This window comes from Abramis brama (assembly GCF_963993115.1).
Source record: "Abramis brama genome assembly, chromosome: 4".
Taxonomy (NCBI): domain Eukaryota; kingdom Metazoa; phylum Chordata; class Actinopteri; order Cypriniformes; family Leuciscidae; genus Abramis; species Abramis brama.
The window spans coordinates 34,495,250-34,516,406 of NC_139966.1; the positions used below are offsets into that span (position 1 = coordinate 34,495,250).

The 21,157-nt window shown below is 36.2% G+C and overlaps 1 protein-coding gene across 2 annotated transcripts in view; it reads right to left on the bottom strand.

The window, feature by feature from the left end:
• Positions 1 to 3,969: 3,969 nt before the first annotated feature.
• trim24 (tripartite motif containing 24) overlaps positions 3,970 to 21,157 on the bottom strand; it is a 28,302-nt gene continuing 11,114 nt past the window's right edge. For both annotated transcript variants that reach the window (XM_084111314.1, XM_084111313.1), the window contains 14 exons: positions 19,905 to 20,021; positions 18,571 to 18,685; positions 16,978 to 17,124; positions 16,638 to 16,752; positions 11,973 to 12,367; positions 10,749 to 10,880; positions 10,535 to 10,649; positions 10,314 to 10,368; positions 7,780 to 7,915; positions 7,452 to 7,675; positions 6,216 to 6,348; positions 6,036 to 6,110; positions 5,301 to 5,447; positions 3,970 to 4,617 (listed from right to left, as the gene is read on the bottom strand). In XM_084111314.1, the coding sequence (XP_083967440.1) occupies positions 4,285 to 4,617; positions 5,301 to 5,447; positions 6,036 to 6,110; positions 6,216 to 6,348; positions 7,452 to 7,675; positions 7,780 to 7,915; positions 10,314 to 10,368; positions 10,535 to 10,649; positions 10,749 to 10,880; positions 11,973 to 12,367; positions 16,638 to 16,752; positions 16,978 to 17,124; positions 18,571 to 18,685; positions 19,905 to 20,021 (2,239 nt within the window). In that variant the 3' untranslated portion in view covers positions 3,970 to 4,284. The remainder of the gene's footprint in view (positions 4,618 to 5,300; positions 5,448 to 6,035; positions 6,111 to 6,215; positions 6,349 to 7,451; positions 7,676 to 7,779; positions 7,916 to 10,313; positions 10,369 to 10,534; positions 10,650 to 10,748; positions 10,881 to 11,972; positions 12,368 to 16,637; positions 16,753 to 16,977; positions 17,125 to 18,570; positions 18,686 to 19,904; positions 20,022 to 21,157) is intronic.

The window sequence follows — 21,157 nt, forward strand, 5'->3', positions numbered from 1 at the left end:
TTTTGGCATAAGGCTTATTAGCGTCAGGCTATAGCCTGAAATGTCTGATTTACGCACTGTTACAGTCTCTTTTTATTTTTTATTTCACAATGACATTTGTGTTCATGATTTTAATGTTGTTGTTTTTTGTGGAAGACTAAAGACTAATGACAGACTGTTGATCTTTGAATAAAAATATGTTTGGTTCAGGTTTGAAATTCATTATCTTTTATTATAGGCTACACTGTAATGAATTGCTGTAAAAATTACAGCATTATTTTACAGCAGCTGGCTGTTTTCTAATAATACAGCATATTGCTGTAAACTGCAATGCATTCTGGGGTCGCTAGGCGGTTTAATTAAAAATACAGAATATTGCTGTAAATTTCAAATCTTCAGAGGCATTTGTGATCTTCAACGGTCGTGTCGTCGACTTTCGGGTAGCGCAAGAGGAGTGCTTCACAACTCTGTGGTAAGTGACTTATTATTTCAGTTTCTTATTTTCAATGTTTGGTAACTCGTAGACTATGAAGGTAACGTTATATTCGCGGTTCATATTGGTAACCCCGGATCACACATCCTCCGACCGCGGGGCGCGAAGGAGACTTGCGCCGGGCTTCAGCAGCGCGGACACGGTAACGTTAGTATTTTACACATCTCACCCCGGCGCTACAGCGGCTATGGGCAGAAAATCTATGGGCTCCTGTGTTAAGAATTACATGCTTTAATGACAACTGTCGGTATTCACACGAGCTTCGTGTTGATTAGCACACTTCGTCGTGACTATTTTATGGTGTAAATCAAATCAAAATCAAGTCATCTGTTAAAATGGGCGCCGAAATGAAAACGCCGTTGCTAAAGCCTTGCGTCAGACTCACGGAGGATGCGTGTCATATAAATTATAAATGATGCTGTAATAAGTTACCAGGTTTCAGGTAATCAGAGAATACAGTAAAATTCTGTAAATTAAATTACAGAACCGCTACTGTAAAAAATACAGTAATTGGCTGGCAACCCTGCTGCCAGTATTTTACTGTAAAATTTACAGGTAATTTTTAACAGTGTATGTAGTCTAATATCATAGTAGGACTACCCCAAAAGGACCCCAAAATATCATAGTAGGACTAACATCTGTGCAGTAGTACACATGAAAGCGCTATATAAATGCCTCATTCATTAATTCATTTCCGATTATAGTAGCTTATTTGGATATAAAATTAATTTATCTAAATCTATGGCACTCCCTTTCAATATCTCTACCTCAGTTGACCTTTCATCTCTTTCACCTTTCAAAATAACTTTCAAAATAATTAGAAAAGGGCTAAATGATTTAGGTCATGGAATTGATAATGCTGACTATGGCATAGACTATGGCAGACCACATAGTCTATGTAACAATTTGTATTTTAAGTGTACTTCATTGGGGGTTCATGAACTTAATTATAAATTCATTAATAGAATTTATCTCACACCATTACATCTGAAGAAAATTTACAGAAACTCTTCTGGTCTCTGCTATATAAACACAAGGGAACATTTCTTCACTGCTTTTGGTACTGTGATAAAATCATCCCTTTCTGGACCAAAATACATAACTTCCTACAAGATCTCGAGTTGTAATTTTGTTTCTCTTTGGAATTGTATCTGTTATCTATCGGAGTGGAGACAATGTTAGACTCTGTAAGGCCTGCCCAATCGGTCCAACGACAGTTCCCGATAACCAGGTGAAGGTCTCTGTGTGATAGTCTTTTCCGTGTGGCAAAGTAATTTGATTCTAATTAAGCTTTTATCTGACTCCATTTTATCACAACCTCGAATTTAGGTTAGAATGCCAATTTGTTATTGGTCATTTATATAATGCACAAATTCTTTTCAACTCTTTACTTATATTTTACCCGTTCATATTAGAAAGCTATGTCGCTTTGAGGTCCTCACGCCTACTGTTTAACGTGGGTCTCACGATCACAAACTCGCCAGTTTCGGTCACTAAACAGAGGTAATTGGCTATTTATCTGAGATGGTCGCATTCACGCTTACACAATCAAAGATATTTTGTATAGCCCCCCGTCGTTTGTACACACTTGAATTTAAAGTAACGTTTACTTCAGACAGAGGTATGGCCACTACTACAGATACAAGTCGACCAACATTACTTTGGATACAGCTTTGGATTGGCCATGCCGTGGTTTCCCATGTACACTTTTCTAAAGTAGGCTAATATTAAATTAAAACAGAGGTTGGTCAAGCAGCATTTTACTGTCTTAAACGGAAATTCATTCTTGTCTTTACAAAACCAAGTAGGCTACAGCCAAATATTAGTCGTCATAATCTGACGCAGATTTTGCGGTAGGCTAACATACGAATTTGTTTAATCTACTTTGGAAAACAATTTCAGAGTAGCCTAAGTCAGAATAAAATCAAATGGTTACAATTTTATTGTGTCAGGTAAATGTATCATGCCAATTTCATAATCAGTTCAAAGACAATCAATACAATAACATCAAATGCTCAGAGATAAAGAGTAAAAGATGTAAACCCGACATTTAGAAAAATACATAATGCTGAAGTCTTTGAGGACCTTCAACATTATGGGCTGATCTGAGTTACAGAAGTCGGTAGCACCGAGCCTCTTGTGCTCTTTCTTTAAATACACAGACCGAGAAAGAAACTTATTTCACATGGAAACATTTGCTAACAATGGGAATTTGAATTTGCATTCAGAGTTTACATCTTTTGAGGACAGGATGCCATTTGCCTGGAACACACACCCTCCTCTGTAAGCAAGATATTTCTAAACTCGTATTACCTTTTGGTTTACTTCTGTGGAGAATGAGACCTTTGTAACAGTCGCACTGGGACGTTTCAAATGATACCAGACATGTATAGTGTTGTATGATAATTGTTCACATTAAACCATGTAGATTTTTGGGTGAATTTTAGTGATATCAGCATGAGAGAGAGAAGGAATGGGGGAAGATGGAAAGAGATGTAGATTAGGATGATGCTCAGGTGAGACTTGCGTCTCGAATGGTGATGCTAATTTCACAAGAGAGGGTTCAAATGTTAATTTACTTTGTTTTCTCATAGAGTTGCCCTCTCTTCCTTCCAGTTTTTCCAGTCTTACAGCTTAAACACGTTTTTAATTTTGGTTTATCTGGCAAAGAAATGTATATTGTAACTGTGGTCATCCCCTCAAGTGTGGATGTCTCAAATATCTGCATTACTACCACTCGAGAAACTCACTTATGATACACATCAAAAGTCTAATGACTTTTGGCAGATATGGACACCTCTGGCACTATGGCAATAACCTCTCCTGACTCCCTACTCTACTGTGTACATTTACTGTTCTGCCTGACATGATTTTTTATTTATTTTTTAATGTATTTCTTTGTCTCCCTTTTTCCCCTCATTGTATGTTTGAGGCTGTATCTGTATGCTTCTGGACATTGAAGTAACCGACAAATAAAAATAAATAAATAAAATAAATGAAAGCAATTAGGTACAAGAGGCTGTTCTGTATTGTGAATAAATCACGGCTAATCACAGCCGTGACGTATTCAGCCAACTAAACTCTAAACAAATGTTTCTTTGTTTTTATACCTTATTACACAACTTTTGAGTTAATCAGCCAGGACACAAATAATAATAGGCATTTTGTGATTGACGCATGCCAATAACCTTCTTTGGTTTGGTGATTAAAAATAAGTATTTGCTTCCCCTTTTAAATTAAATTGTATTTTTTTGTGTGTACAAGTAAAGCTCTTGAACAACAGACAAATAACTAAAGTAAGAAACCAAATGGTAACACTTTATCTTAAGGTGTAGTTACAAGTTACATGTACTTACTATAATAATAACAGTAAATGATGCATAGTTAGAAGTAACTAACCCTATCCTTAACCCTATAAGTTCATGTAGTTAATATTACTTAATATTTAATTTGTGCAATTTCACAGTAACATCACCTTAAAATAGTGTAATCAAATAGACAACTAAATTATTTTTTATTTTTTGAGAGAACTATAATTTAAACGTAAATTGAATGCATCTTTCTTTTCACTTTTCTTACTGCACATCAACAAAATGAAAATTTGATGGGCCATATTTCAGATATTTATTGTGCCTATATTACACACTGCATTGTTATAATACATTTTTAGTATGTTTTTTTTAGCTTGTTTTCCAAATGCTTAAAACAATTAAAATATACAGTATAATTATTGCAATTGAACCAGAGATTTCACGCTCTAGAAAAGTGCATGTCACCATCCAGTCTTTAGAGGAAAAACAAGGAAGATTCTTTCAGGAAGTTGGTTCTTTAGTCGCATTACTGTCCGTTTCAGCATTTACAGGACTGGATCCTGCAGGAGAGCTCAAGTTCTCTGGCTTCTCCTCAATGTCTTTAGTGTGCGGCTCCTCCTGAGGGAGATCTTCACCAGAGGGTCTCGCAGCCTCCTCTACTGGGGAAGTGTCTTGTGGAGGCGTCTGAGATAAGGGACTTGATTCATCAGGACACAAAGAAGCAATGATCTCCTCCTTCACGCCAGGAAACGTCCGGTCTGGATACAAGAGCTTCAACAGTTCCTCAAAGTAACTCTCCAGATTAGCACCCACACTGGCCATTTCAGTGTCTTCCTACAAACAGCGTGAATACACAACATTAGATGTCACGTGTGTGTTCTTCAATTAGAGGCACTTTTGATTATATGATTATTTTGAATCTTAAAAACAATAACTACGTTAGAGCATTTATCGCTTATTTGATCAAAGCCGAGATTAACATTCAAGCGGGTTTTGGTTAAAAACAGCTCAACACTCATAACACTCATAACTTATCTATTAAATAAGTCTATTAACACAAAATCTATTAACAATGACTTTCATTCCATATATATATATCAGTTGATATTCATATCAATTCAATTTTAACCATAAAAAAAATCAGAGAGATTTTAGATGCCTTTCTTATACAAAACATGTCTAACAACTTTTAAATCTGTCAGAACACCTCCAGAGCCCAGAAAACACCTCAGATCCTAGAGGGTTAAAATTATAAGTAAAATGCACCTGCAATGTTTTGCATTTTGTGACTTTCAGTCGGATAAAAGACATTATGCCATTGAAGAATTCTTAAATATGGCGTTTCTTAAAAATATCTTCAAGACGAAGAAAGAACGACGTTCTCATGAACCCGATATCGTGTATCTTCTCGTGTCATGAGCTAAGAATATCGTCACACCCCTAGTTTTCACCAAGCACAATCCAGTTTCAAGGGGACATATCTTGAAGATAATATGTTAACTTGCAAGTCATCGTACCTTGTGGAAAGTTGCACAGTTTTTGAAAATCAACCTGACGTCCGCAACAAAGTCCTCAGTGCTCTTATAACTGCTGTCCCCCAGTTTGCTTCTGATCACAGACAGGTCCATTGGCATCTTTATTATCTCACTGTATTCTGGCATCGACTGCAAATGTGAAGAGTGAACCAGGGTCAGAACAGAAAACAGTCCTTATCATTAAAATGGAAGCTTTGATTCAAACCCTAGTGAGCCTGTCTGTGCCATTTCACCCCAAAATCTGAAACTATTCCATTTGATGGAAATTAATTTTATATTTTGGTATGGTGATTATTTGTCATTTTTTATGACAATTAAAAAATCTGATTCCATACACAATGATTTCTTTATTTAATAAAATAATGAAATCAGCATAAATTGAAGGCAGTGGAAAAACACTACCACAATGTATAACAATTTTAACACTTAATGGAAATCATTAAATTGTACATGAATAAGAATGAATCATTATTTTCTGTATTACAATAGGCTACTGAGATTTTTGACAGTAAAATGTGCTTTATTATCATGAAAATGGTCACAAAACCCCCAAAACACTAGTTTTATGCTAAATATTTTCTTCTTTGAATTTGTGTTGATCCAAGCATGTACTTTAATTTTTTTTTTTTTTTTTTTTTTTTCGCGGTTTCCTCAATCCAAAAATCAATCCAATCTAGTTCATGCATGTAGATTGCTATGTGAGATGGATGATCTTACCGACGGAGTTACAGGCTCCTGAAAATCTGTGCTGAGCTCATTGCAATAAAGACGAAGCAGTAGTCGCTCACATTTCTGCATGGACACAAATAAATGCAGCCATTATAAAAGTTAAATGTAAAATAATTTTAAAAACTTTTTTTTTAAATAAAGCAGAACTGAATTGAAAGTAGTGCATACTCTTCTATCCACAGGAGTGAAAGCCTCAGAATCCGGATCCTGCTTCACACTGTTCGATTCTCCGCTAGCATTGACGTTATACTCCATTTCAGGTGAGGTAAGGTCACGGCAGAATGTACAATACCACTCACCACTAAAGATACACATATACATATTTCAATTATGACAACTCTCTGAATTGTTTTAGCATGTTAAAGGATAAGACAATGTTAATGTATTTGGTCTTGGTGGAATAGATCTGCTGTGCTACTGCTGCTACTTCAGAGAAAGTATGGATATATGTTACATAAATAGACGTACATAAATCCCATAGCAGATTCTGACAGGTGGAGCTGGGGGTGGTGGAGGGTTTCAGAGGAATTTTGATAGCGCAATACAAGATCTTGACCAAAAATGTATACACCTCTTGATGGAAATAAATGTTGTGATGTTTTTCCATCAAGAGGTGCATCAATTTTTGGTCAAGATCTTGTATTGGCAATGCAAGAGTCATGCACTCTGTAAAGTCTCCTCCAGCACATCCCAAAGACTTTCAATGAATTTAAGGTCTGGACTCAGAGGTGCCGAATCATGTGTGAAAACGATTCTTCATCCTCCCAACCATTCTTTCACAATTTGAGCCTGATAAATTTGGACATTGTCATCCTGGAATATGGCCATGATGTGTCTTCATACAAGTTTTTAAAGAAATTAAAAACTACACTCTCCACCAATTAGAGTTAGAAGAACTGTTGCCAAACATAAAACATGATAAAACACAATAATCACTGCAATAATGATCCAATCATAGACACTCAAGCATTTGCCTTTTTTAATTCATTTAAATCCAAACAGCAACTTTTTTCTTTGGCTGGGCAGTGTATATGGTAATGCCTTTTTTGAGACAATACAACAAATAAATTACTTTTCAAATGACAATCCTAGGTCTCATTTGAATATTTTTCATGGACACAAAACAAAAATACATTCACATGCTTATGACATAAAAGACTCAGTTATAAAATATAGTTTTGTCTTTAAAATCTGATTAGATAAACAACTAGCCAATGTAACAATGTAGCCACCTAAAATGTCCTAATTGAACTAAGGTCTAATCCTGGCTTAATCTAAGCCCTGTCTGTGAAACCAGGCCATTAGATATGAAATCTCTACAGATTAAATTATCTAATCAGTTTAATTTAATAATTTCTTATATTCAGTGGGGGTTGTTTTAGCTGCTTTCGATATTTCCGTTACCTTGGAGAAGCAGTCAGAGTGGGGATATGGCAGCTAAGATGGAAGACTTTGGGACATTTGTCACAGCAGAGCAGTTCTCCTCCGTTCTGGCACACTGCGCACCAGTCCTCATTGGGGTCTTCGTCTGCTTCTGGGGTCTTCTCTGTTTGCTGCTCACCCTGCAGTGGCGTTTGAGACTGAACCCCCGTGCTGTCTGGAAGACTGGCTTTAGCACTAGTGTTTACCTACAGTAGCACAAAAAAAAAAAAGAAAGAAAAGAATATATAATGTAGTATGACGTTCAGATCTATTTCTTTTCTGATCTGGTGCAGAATGAGTAAAAGCTTACAAAATGAACTTCATCATCATCCTCTGGTTCATCTTTGATGACGATGACCGGTCCTGGAGACAACCTGCGTCTTCTTTTGGTGGAGGGGTTTGATGGGCCACTCTGGGGGGCTTCTGCACGTTTCCAGGAGACAGAACTTAAAAAATAAAATAAAAAACAGGAAAACAACAAAATGACTAGAAGCACATTTCGTGAAGGAAATAGCAAGGTAGTAAAGGTATTAAAAGAATGGACCTTTTTACAAACTGAGATAACGTATTTCTGATATTACTAACTATCTAGCAAAGTTTTTTTTTTACATACGTACATACATACATACGTACATACATACATACATACATACATACATACATACATACATACGTTTTCACAGACAGGGCTTAGATTAAGCCAGGATTAGGTCTTAGTTCAATTAGGACATTTAATTAGCTTTTATAAACGTGCCTTAGACGAAAAACATTACTATCTTGAGACAAAACAATGGCACTGACATATTTTTGAAGATGTGTCAGTGCAAGTCGGCTTCAGTTAAAACAGCTCACACATGCATTTTAGGCTGGGACTAGACTTAAACCTTGTCTGTGAAACGGGGGTATTATACCTTAGCGTTAACTAGTTAACATGTGAGGGTCTTTCTCTCTTCTGACTGCTGTAATGAATAGGTATCATTCACTAACAGTGCGTACGCACAAATGTGTGTGTGAAATCTGCATACAAACCTTTTCACACACAAAAAAAAAAAACTTTTGTACTAAAATTTATTGTAAATTAACGTTAATTTAGTAATACCTGAAACCACTTTTACACAAAAATCACATGGATGGCCTTCTAAACGTGTTTAAATGTATTTAAGATATACAATTTTATTTTATTAATAATTTTTTTGTATAATTGTATTAATATTAACACTTTTTAATTAAATTCAATAATTTTATTGAATGTGAAATGAAAAAAATACAAATGAAAAAGCTAATAAAGTAGGCTATAGTCCTACAAAGCTATTGTTATCAGAGCATGTGAGCAGATAGTAAACTAGTAAACTTCAGTAAACAAGAGGATAGCGGCATTTTACCAGCGTTGCCCAGCACGGCTATACACACCATGTTACAGCACAGTAGGGCTATTGCAAACAGAAACAAGTCTACTACAGAGAAATTTCATGTCGGCACATTATTTGAGCAGACTTTGTTTTTCCAGTGAGCGGTACATGAGTGGAGCGTTTTCTTGGGCCGTGAGCATCTGTACGGAGCAGAACATTGAGCAGATGTACAGATTTACCTGCTCGGCCAGAGTCGCTTCAAAGTTGTGCATCTTTGGATGCGGAGCCGCTAGCAAAGCACTGAACACTGAGGGACGGGGTGGCATGTATTTCCGGCTCATATTTTCAGCCTTATTTCTCTTTTGGCCAAAATACGAAAATGCCATTTTCTGCCGATAATTTTCAGTGGCCAAAATTTCAGTGCATCCCTAGTTTTTATTTCAACAAATAAGTGGGGCAGTGGGTTGGTGGCCAAGTAATATAATCGGTATACAGCCGAACAGCGTGTAACACCGATAGCACAGAATACCGCAACAAGCCTAGTCTGTATAAAAGGTGTTTTACTGTGTTTAAATTTTACGTGAAAAGTTCTCCTGTGGGTATAAATGCGAATAATCCATGCAATAAGTGAAAGAGACCCAATCTATCTATATTATTTTCCTCTTCTGGAGAGTTCAAGAAATCATTTTATCGTCGTCAATATCACACATCCCTACTACAAGAGTGCACATGAGCTACAGCAGTGAAAAGAGATGACTGGATATGTACAGTACTAACAATGGTAGGATATGTCAGGGTTTTTTTTCCGACTAATTGTTAGTTTGATGGGTAGAGTCAAGCTGGCTAGTTAAAGCGACAGTTCACCCAGAAATGAAAATTCTGTCATAATTTACTCACCCTCATGTAGTTCCAAACCTGTATAAATGTCTTTGTTCTGTTGTACACAAAGGAAGATATTTGGAAGAACATTGGTAACCAAACAGATCTCAGGCCCCACTGACTACCATAGTAAGAAAAAAAGTACTATGGTAGTAACTGGGGTCCGAGATCTGCTTGGTTACCAACATTCTTCCAAATATGTTCCTTTATATTTCTTTACATGCCCTAAAAGTAAACTTCACATCACTCCCATTATAATGAATGAAGCTACACATGCTCACAGTGTTAACAGATTGTAATAGGAATGATTAAATGTTCCAGACTGATCCGCTGATAATAAATAACCATCTACACTATGAGACACTTTCATCGCCTCTCGTTTACATCCTTGAAATGGTCTACAGACCGTTATAATAATTTAGTATGCAGATAAACGCAGATCAATCAATATGCAAATATCACAAAGATATCCATATTGATATAAAATTTGATATGATACATAACATTTTGTATGAAGCATTTTAGGATGAATTGATTACAGAAGAGAACAAGAACATAATGACTCAAAAGCACTCAAAACCTTCAATTAACAGAAAAATACTGATAAAACATTTACCTGGTCTTTGGTTCTGATGAGGTGATGGACATCTGAGAAAACTGCCTTCCTTGTGCTAAAAGTCAGATAAAATCAAGGCAATATTCAGTTAGTACTGCAACTGACAACACAGAACAAACAGTATAATGAACTAGACAGCAAGCCTTTATTTCTCCAATTAACAAGACAAGACAAGGTGGTTACCAATGTCAAACATTTGTTTTTTTGCTGATTAAGCATACCAGTTCGCTCTGTTGGCGTGGAGGGGTGACTGGGTGGATAACTGGGCCTTTGAGCCGACAGCAGTGCGCTTGGTTCATATCTCCTGTTCAGGTATGATGTTGCCTGCATGTTTTGCTTAAAAAGCCCATACAGAATTTTGCTTGTTATATATATATATATACTTGGCCAGTGCCAATTTTACTGTATATGGTGGAATACGATGGCCACACTCACCTGATGGAGCGTGTGTGGAGAGGGAAGTGAAGCTCCACTGGAAAGAGCAGCACTGTGCGGATAGCGGCTTCTAGGCAGCACCTCCATCGGTTTAGGAGGGAAGGTGGGATTGCTGATGAGACCCCTCAGAGTCTTAAAGACAGAAAAAACAGCAAGTTCAGAGTTACACAACTGTTTTTCCATTCATAAATGAACATTATATTAACATACGCTACCGTTCAAATGTTCGGAATAATAATTTTTTTTTTCATGTTTTGAAAGAAGTCTCTTCTGCTCACCAAGGCTTCATTTATGTGATCAAAAATACAGTAGAAACAGTAATATTGTGAAATATTGCTACATTTTAAAATAACTACTTTCTATTTGAATATATAGTAAAGTGTAATTTATTCCTGTGATGTAAAGCTGAATTTTCAGCATCATTACTTCAGTCTTCAGTGTCACATGATCCTTCAGAAATCATTCAAATGCTGATTTATGCTCAATTATTATTAATGGTTCTTACTATTAGCATTATTAATGTTTACATTTTTTTAGCAGCTTAATATTTTTGTGGATACTGTAATAGTATAGCTTTTTAAAGCCATGTCAGCATCTCAGGCTATCGTCAAGGCAAAAACAAGAGTTGCATAAATACAATAAAAATGAAAACCAAACAAAACAGCAATTAATATTATACAAGATGTTTTACATTAACATATGATAAAAATTCTAAAACTTTTTTTGGTTGGAAACTGATTTTTATTTTATTTTTTCAAGAATCTGTGATGGATAGAAAGTTCAATAAACAGCAATTATTTGAAAGAAAAATCCTTTGTTATTTTTTTTATCACATAAGACACTTTTGATCAATTTAATGCATCCTTGCTGAATAAAAGTATTAATTTTTTATTTATTTTTTAAATCTTACCCAGAACTTTTAAATGGTAATGAAGAAAATAAGAAAAAGTGTTTCTTGAGCAGCACATGAGCATATTAGAAAGATCATGTGACACTGAAGACTGGAGTAATGATGCTAAGAATTCACAGGTTTTATAAACTATATTCAAATAGAAAGCAGTTCTTTTCAACAGCAATAACATTTTAGTGTATAATAGTGTTTTTGATCAAATGAAAGCAGCCTTGGTGAGCATTAGAGCCAAAAATATTTAATCATTCCGAACTTTTGACATATGTGTCCTATGATTTACAGTAACTTTCTTGTAATATTAAGTCACACTTCACCTGTGGCGGTAAGTTAGAGGGCTGAAGCATAGGTGGAGGGCTTCGTGCGCCATATCTGCGCCCGTGCTGAGGCATGCTTTGTAACGTCTGAGATGGTGAGCCACCCTGTAGGGGTCTATGTGGAGGCGGCCCCGGTAAGCGCATGCCGTGGTACCATGACCATTGACTGGGTGGTTGGTGGCGGTTGGTTTGCTGGGAGAGTTTCTCCACCTGCATCTGCAGTTGGGCCAGTGTGCTCTGCCGCTGCTGCTGCTGTTGCTGCTGCTGCTGGGACGGCGAGCTCCGGAACCCTGCCTGAAGACCATCGGGTCTGGGGCCTGGGTTCATTTGCTGATAAAGGAATTGCTGTGGACCGCTGGGATGACGAACTGGAGTTTTCTCTACGACTAAAGAACCTGGGAAAAGATACAGGAACATCTCCATTTGAGAAGCTGTAGATTTGCAAGAATTTCACTCTTTCACACACGCAAGCCACTTAAAGTACACTCCAATGACAATGAGCTCAGATGGACACATTCAGCACGTGCACTACTTAGTGGACCTTTCTTTTTGAGAGCTCAAAACACTTGCACATGCGCTGTTGTCAGTGCGGACCAGTGGATGTATTAAAGGGATAGTTCACTTGGAAATTAAATTTTGGTATGTTTTAGCTTACCTCAAGGGCATCCAAGATGTAGGTGTCTTTGTTTCCGCAGTAGTTTCAATTTTGATATTTTTAGGTCAAACCGTTCTTGTCTGTCAGTCATATAATGCAGGTATATGGTCACCACCTCAAAGAGCATGCACAGAGAAGTCCAAATTAAACAATTCCCCATCGTAAGTACACATTGATGGCCTAAGACATGAAACGAGCGGTTTGTGTGAGAAAACGAACAGTATTTATATCGTTTTTACCTCTTGTACACAACCACGTCCAAGCAGACTAAACCAGAACGCGCGCACACGTCACACACCAGGAAGCGCGCGCGCCCTCAGATCACTTGGACGTAGTTGTGCACAAGAGGTAAAAACGATATAAATACTGTTCGTTTTCTCACACAAACCGCTCGTTTCGTGTCTTAGGCCATCAATGTGTACTTACGATGGGGAATTGTTTTAATTTGGACTCTGTGCTTGCTCTTTGAGGTGGTGACCATAGACCTGCATTATATGACTGACAGACAAGAACAGTTTGACCTAAAAATATCAAAAGTGAAACTACTGCGGAAACAAAGACACCTACATCTTGGATGCCCTTGAGGTAAGCTAAAACATACCAAAATTTAATTTCAAAGTGAACTATCCCTTTAACCGAATATTTCCCGTCACTGACTGAATACATGTCCTCTATCTTTTGTGAAATAACTGTAAATACCACTTTATTTCTGTGACTAATGTGCAATCTTGACACAAATTAAATTCATTATGATCAATGTAATCACATTTTATTATAAACCTGTCCTAAAACATCAATGCTTGGGTTTTAAATCTTTAAGTAAACAACAAAAATGCCAACAAACAGCTGCTTTTATCATGTTCGTTTTGTGATCTCACTAGTTTTCAGTGATTTCTTTATGGTTATTTTTCTGATAAAACTTCCATTTGTTGGTGAAATGATGGATTTGTGTGACGTTGTTCCAGAGATTTGTGTTACGGGCGTGTTTTAGTGAAGCGCTACGGAACTTCAGGCCCGACGGTGGGGAAACAGCGTGATTTTGGGCTCGGTGCTGCAGGCCTGAGGCTTTTAGTCCAGCCCTGCCCGTTTAAAGCCCTGGCTCGGACTGGCCCGATGGTGGAAATGTGGCTATTGCCTCCATCCCTGAGGACACACCAGGGCCAAGTTCAGCAGTGGATGAGCAAGACGAGGAGGAGCAGCACCAGCACCAGCCAAGAGAAAAAGAGACGGAGAGGATGAGCTGCTCGAGCTAATAGGGAGGACATGAAGTTTCAGAGAGAGTCAGAGGAGAGGAGATCGCAGGGAGAGAATGGACAGATGTTTACACCTGGTATTAAGATTCTGATCGATCGGATCACAAGTGGACGATGCTAAATTCAGGTGTAAACGGGCTTTAAAAAAATTTATGTTTTCAATTAGCATTATTTTGTTGCACTTTTGCTACAATAAATACATCCACTCTTGGATTGCATGTGTAACGGAATGTGTAGGCTGATGACTGATAGAGAATGCTGTGTTAACTTTTTAGCGTCCTTGTTAGCGCACCCAGCCCTGCATGCCAGCAATCAGGGTTCGAGACCGACTCGGAGCAGGGCGGTTAGAATTGGAGGGTGAGCTTCGGAGGCGGAGCAATTAAGAGGCGGTTGTGTTCGCTTGGGTTGATTTCAAATATCAACAATGTTCAGCAACTATAGAGGTTTTTAGGTCTCAGTTGAAAATGTATCTTTTTAACTTCGCTTTTGAAGGAAGGGCGTGTGTGGCCATTTGTGTGTAGGCATGTTAATTGTTATTTGGTATTTTTTATTATATGCTTATTATCTTTATTATTTACTCTTTATATACACTTCTAAAACAATTGTGAAGCACTTTGGGCAACAAAGTTTTTAAATGTGCTATATAAATAAGTTGAAGTAGTGTGTCTCAAGACTATGTTTCCTCAGAACAGTAGCACAAAAGTGTTGTTTACATTTTCCCATAATGCAGTCAGACCTGGAGTTTGACTACCAATACATGTGAAATGAGGTTGGAACAATATTTAATGTAACACTCGGAGCACGCATGCGGTTTCTGCGTGGAATGACACGATGAGTTTAGCAACGCAGATCACAGTTCATATCCAGACCATGTTTCAAGCTTTTCTTGACATATTTCATATACTCTAGTGCTCCAAAAACATGAACAAGCACCGTAAATGCACACATTTCATCATGTCTTCTTCAAATGAAATGTATATGTTGCAATAAGGACACTGATACAGCCGTACATCTGATCATGAACACAATGAATTATTCTGATACACTGAAGACAATCACGTAGACTGAAAATTCAAAGAAAAATGGACAAAAAATGCCTTTACTCTTTCTGTGTTAAACTGATGTGTCAGTTGTTCAGAGATTGTAGTGATGGTAAATATAATGAAAATATTATTAGACCTTTTAAATGTTCTTCCACATTTTTTTTATAGACCAATAACTTTGCAAAGTTATAATGTTGATTTGATATTTCTAAGAATTATTATCAAAACGTTCATGAGTCTCTAATGATAAGAGTTTGTTGTCATAGGTTTATATTTTTAAAATACATCAAGGTGCCCTCAACTCTGTCGTTTTTTTTTTCTCCGTTCATATATTAATATTAATTTGTCAGTACCCTCTACACTCCCACTTTCATCAGCTTTACACAGCCATTTCTTCAGTCTTTTTCAAAAATGATTTCATGACACTTTAAATTAATGACATGATACATTTCAGTAAGTTGTACTTGTACTGTATCTTTCAACATGATGTCCACTTATGTTTATTTCGTGCTGTAACTAGTAGTAAAGAGGAAGAGATGACTACAACGATCTGTCACGCCACATTAAAAGGTGTCAAAATGACATTTATTTTTTTAATTTGTTTTAAAATTGACCAAATTTGTTTCATATCGAAAGTATCAATGCTTATTTTGATTATTGGATGGCAACAAATAATGTTTTTAGAGAAGTATTGTTTATGCATCAACTAAAAACAGCATAGACTAAAAGATCTCAGCTCATCAAAATGGAGATCGATTAAAAAGGAGAAATCAATATTGTTAACCCAACCTTAGTTTCCACACTGCTGACTAGGGCTGGGTATCGTTCAAAAAATTTCGATATCGATACCGACACCTTGTCTTAGATACCGGTTCCTGAACAATACTTTTTTCGATACAAATTTTATGAAATCCGTTTTAACAAGATTACATTACATATTACCTAAAACAAAAAAAAAACTTTGGTTTTATTTTTTCAGTTTATCATCTTTTTTTCACAGACTCAAAGACTCATAAAGGCCACTGGGGACGGAATATATGCCTCGTGCAACTGAAGCTTATTGGCTCATTGATGTTGACGAGATTAACCCCTTAGCTATCGAAATTTGGTACCAAACGACAAGACATTTTTTGATACTCGATGGTATAGTGCCTAAAAAGTATCAAACTCATTCCCAAGCCCTACTTCTGACATGTTCACCTGTGGATTTACGCTGTGCATAAACATGCAAAACGTGCCAACGTGCGATACGCTATTGAAACGTGACATCGGAGAAGCACTAATTAAACGTCACTGTTTTGGTAAATGATTTCGGACCCCAAAAACTGTTTTGGCTGAAACCAAAAATTTCGACTGAATAATTTAGGTTGGCGAAATTTCGGTGCATCGCTATGTAAAATTATGTTCTTGGAAGCCAAATCTGAATATTGTGATGAGGGATTTTCAGTGTATAATAACTTAATTAGCTCTGTTCATCACAAGGCTACAATATCACAAAACTTCAGAAGACTTGTGTAGCAAATGGTAATTTCAGCACTTTATTTCTTTACTGAGTTTTTTTTTTTTTTTTTTGCTGTGAACGGTTACTGAATACCTATTGTACTGATATGGATTTGCTTTTCTTTTAGCCTAACGAATATTAATTTCAAACATGCCAAAAGTGGGTTTAAAACATGCCATGAATGTCTGTGAACTGATTCTTTAAGCGTCTTACCAAGATCCACATTTGAGGCCCAAAAAGCAGATCGACACTGGAACCGAACCAAGCTCTGGGGAACATACGAGATGTTGCACTTTGCTCGCATGAGGTACTGGATTTGACATGTTATCTAAGAGGAGAAAAGGAATGTGAGAGACCATCAGCCAAACAGCAGGATGACCAAACCTGTCATGATAATTACACTACGTAATTTGTGATTATTTGAGATAACTGAGATTTTCACTTGACATTCAAACACAAAGTTTAGATTAATAATAAAAAACACACAGGAGAGATGCCATATTTTTTTACACGTTTCACTTTATACCCGTCTTGACAAGAGAAAGACACTTACCAACCGCTTACAGTACAGGAGGGCCGTTCCACTGTTACTGGCTGTGGCCCACTTTGTGAAGTTAATCACATGTTCGAGATGCGTGGAGAGTGACGTCACATCCTGTTGCTGCTTTTTCAGGAGGGTTTCATGGTCCTTCGTGATGGCCTAAATAAAAATGTATTTTACGTTTTATTAGCTTATGTAACACCACACTAATATGTTATATTTAAAATTGCGAATTTAACTTATGGGCAAAATTGGAATATTGTATAAAATAAAAAAAATTGCGAATAAAGCAGTTTGCATCCCATGTTTTTAAGAGAACATAATTGTCACTTCCTGGGAAATAGGCACAAAATATCTGTAATAAAAATGGAAGTTGCTGCAATCGGGGCAGAAACCGTGGCTCTTTTTTCCTACATCATTTAAATGACTTCGCAATAAACGCTTTCATGTTGTCTAGCGCCTCAATTAAATAAATTGTCTGTGCATTTTTATAACTTGTCCACATCCTGCCGTTTCCATTTAGCAGTTTTTTTTTTTTTATACGATATCCCAAAATGCGCATCAAAATAGGTGAATGGAAACATAGCTATTGTACTCTACTACACCAGTCAAATGTGACAGCGATGCTTCTCAACTGGTTTTGCTCCAGCACATAAACTTGACATTGGACATCAAATGGCAACCCCAAATAAATTCCCAAAATTGTTTATCATATTGATAGCATGTGTTTTGCTGCAAGGGAAGCTAATGTAGTCTTTTTTTTTTTTTTTGACCAGCTTCTATTTAAAAGGATAGTTCAATTCTTTAAAAATTCTAATTCTGTCGTCTATTACTCACCCTCATGCCGTGTTCATCTTCAAAATAAATGAAGATATTTTTGATGAAATCTGAGAGCTTTCTGTCCCTTCATTGACAGCTACACAACTACCACTTTGACACTTTAAAAAGTTCATAAAGATATTGTAAAACTAATCCATATGAATCGAGCAGTTTAGTCAAAATCTTCTGAAGAGATTTAATTGAGGCTTTTATTCACATCTAAACATTCATCAGCTCACACATCAGTTGAGATAAACAGAAGCTGAAGCATATTCGCACATCAAGCAGGTTCGGTTGAGCTTCTGTTCATATTTACTGATCAATGTTTAAATGTGAATAAAATCCTCAATTGAATCCGTTCATCATATAAAGCGATTGAGTCTCTTCAGAAAATTGGGACTAAACCGGTCAATTCATATGGATTAGTTTACAATCTCTTTATAAACTTTTTGAAGCATTAAAGTGGTAGTTGCATAGCTGTCAATGGAGGGATAGAAAGCTCTCAGATTTCATCAAAAGATTCTTCATTTGTGTTCCGAAGATGAACGAAAGTCTTACGGGTTTGGAACAACATGAGGGTAAGTACTAGATGACAGTATTTCTATTTTTGGGTGAACTATCCCTTTAAGGTTGATAAGCCTATCAATATTGTTATGTCAATTATGTTGTATAATTTTATTACTAGCATTTGTTTTTCCCTGCTGTACGTAACCCATAATAGCACACCTGAGACCAACCAGTTGGAAGCACTGCTCTTGATAATGATGAAATATTGGACACTAGTACCTCAAGTTGATTGACTAATAACTTCCCCTTCCTGTTGATCTCCATTATGAGATTGCAGATGGACTTTTTAATCTCATTAGCCACAGTCTTGCGATTCTCATCCACTTGCTGAAGACTGACAAAAACAAGAAAAAAATAGACCATTAAAATAAATAAAAATGAACAGTTTTCACATACTATATATCTTAACAGTGTACAGGGTTCCCAGTTTTTGACAAATTCATTTTTATGACTTCTACTTCATGTAATTTCCAGATTTTTAAAAGTCATCAAAGAATGACTTCAAACTAAAAGTTAAAATCAAACAGAAACATTTCTAGTGAAATATGTCTAACTGAGCACAACTAGAATAACTGTAGATCCACTATAGCATGGCTTCCCAAACTTTTTTGCCAGCCGAACCTTTTAGAAGTAAAATATTTATTCAAAGTACCCCCTGAGATTTTATGTTAATATTTCTATAATTTAATGACACATTCACGTGTTCATGGTTTCCTGATGTTATATATATATATATATATATATATATATATATATATATATAATATATATATATATATATATATAAATATATAAATAACTGTATATGGTATCATTTTAATGTTGATTGTTTTTAATTAAAAAAAAGGATATTTTGTTATATATTGTGATTTGAAATGCGTTATGACATTTAATTTCATATGAAAAGTAAAATGTCTCATATTGCCACTGCTGAGAAATCCAAATACTAAGAACGAAGACTCCACTGCTAATGCAATGATATTACTTTTAAGGGTGTTCACACTTTACAAGAACCAACTAACACTACAAGTTACAAGTTATTACAAATATTTATGTCTTAAATTCTTGACTTGCAAATGTTTTAACGGCAAGTCCTAAAGCTTTTTTTGGAGGAATACTGGCAAAACGCTGTAAACTTCAGTCAACAAAAACACAGGAAAGTATGAGAATTTACAAAAAGTAAACCTAGCGCACTGCGTTCCCAAATGCATGTTAAACTCAGTGCTTGCAAGATGGAGGTCGTGAGATAAAGCATTCAACTTAGTTGCTCTGAAAAAAATTTATTATAAGCTGCATGCGTGTAAATTGCCACTCTTTACTCTGAAACATGCAGCACAACTATATTCTTCTTTAATTAAATTGCAGCCTTTGATTTGATAATCACAATTTGATAAGACAAGATGTCACTGTTTCAGTTCTATTCTGATAAATTGTGCAGCCCCTTTTATTTATTTCAATGTTTTTTTGAGATTAGGGAACCATGGCTTTACATTTTGTAAATACACATAAAAAAATAAAAAAAATAAAAATCACATATATAACATAAAACATACCCATTGTTTATGGTATTAGATACGTCCTCTATAGCTTTCTTCTTTTCTTGAAGTTGGCAGGTCATATTTTCCAGATGTTCCTTGTGGTTCTTATACGCATCTTCTAGAAATTGGTAACTGTATTGGAAAATCCTGTGTTAGCTGTAGTGTTCAGTCATTACAGAGACTGATGATGTCAGTGATATTTGCATTTATGTTAAAGCAATAAACATCTATAGGGCAAAACACCGAACAGGGACAGATATTAAAATGCACACTGCTTCAGAAGTACAGACTAAAGACTTTCAGATGACCCAAAAATTTAAATTCTGTCATCATTTACTCACCCACAAGTTGTTTCAAACCTATATTAATTTCATTCTTCTCGTGAACACAAAGGAAGATATACTGAAGAATGTTGGTTACCAAACAACTTCAGGACCACTGACTTCCAATGACAAAAAAAACAAAACAAAAAAACACTCAAAATATCTTCTTTTATGTTCGATAGAAGAAAGGACGTCACACAGTTTTGGAACAAGTAAATGAACAGAATTTTTTGTGAACTATCCCTTTAAACAGAGGTCTTCAACCCTGGGTGGGGACCAACATGAGCTGTTGAAATTGCTGTAATTACCAGATTTCAACTTGTAAAAAGCATTCACGTCATCGTAGAGCTCATAATTACAGCTTGTAAGATGGGAGTTTTCTAAGAGCTCCTACTTGTACCACATGACCGCTGTAACACCTGTTACGCCCCTCGGACGTATATGGTATTAAACTGTGGTTTTCTTTTCTCTCTCAAGTTTTTCCTCTCTCAACTGCTCCAGGTTCCGGCTTCTAATCACCTCGGAAAGCGGATTGGCTCCTCTGTTGGCATTACATCTTTTAAAGGAGTATTCATTTTAGTATTAAAATTTCCTGATAATTTACTCAACCCACGTAATCCAAAATATTCATGTCTTTCTTTCTTCAGTCGAAAAGAAATGAAGGTTTTTGAGGAAAACATTCCAGGATTTTTCTCCATATAGTGGACTTCAATGGGAACCAACGGGTTGAAGGTCCAAATTGCAGTTTCAATGCAGCTTCAAAGACACGATCCCAGCCGAGGAGTAAGGGTCTTATCTAGCCAAACTAAAATAAACTAAAAAAATAGATTTAGCCAAACCATCACTCATTTTCTAAAAAAAATAAAACTTTAAAATTTATATAGTTTTTAACCACAAATGTTTGTCTTGCAGGTCCACAAATTCACGCATTACGTAATCACGCTG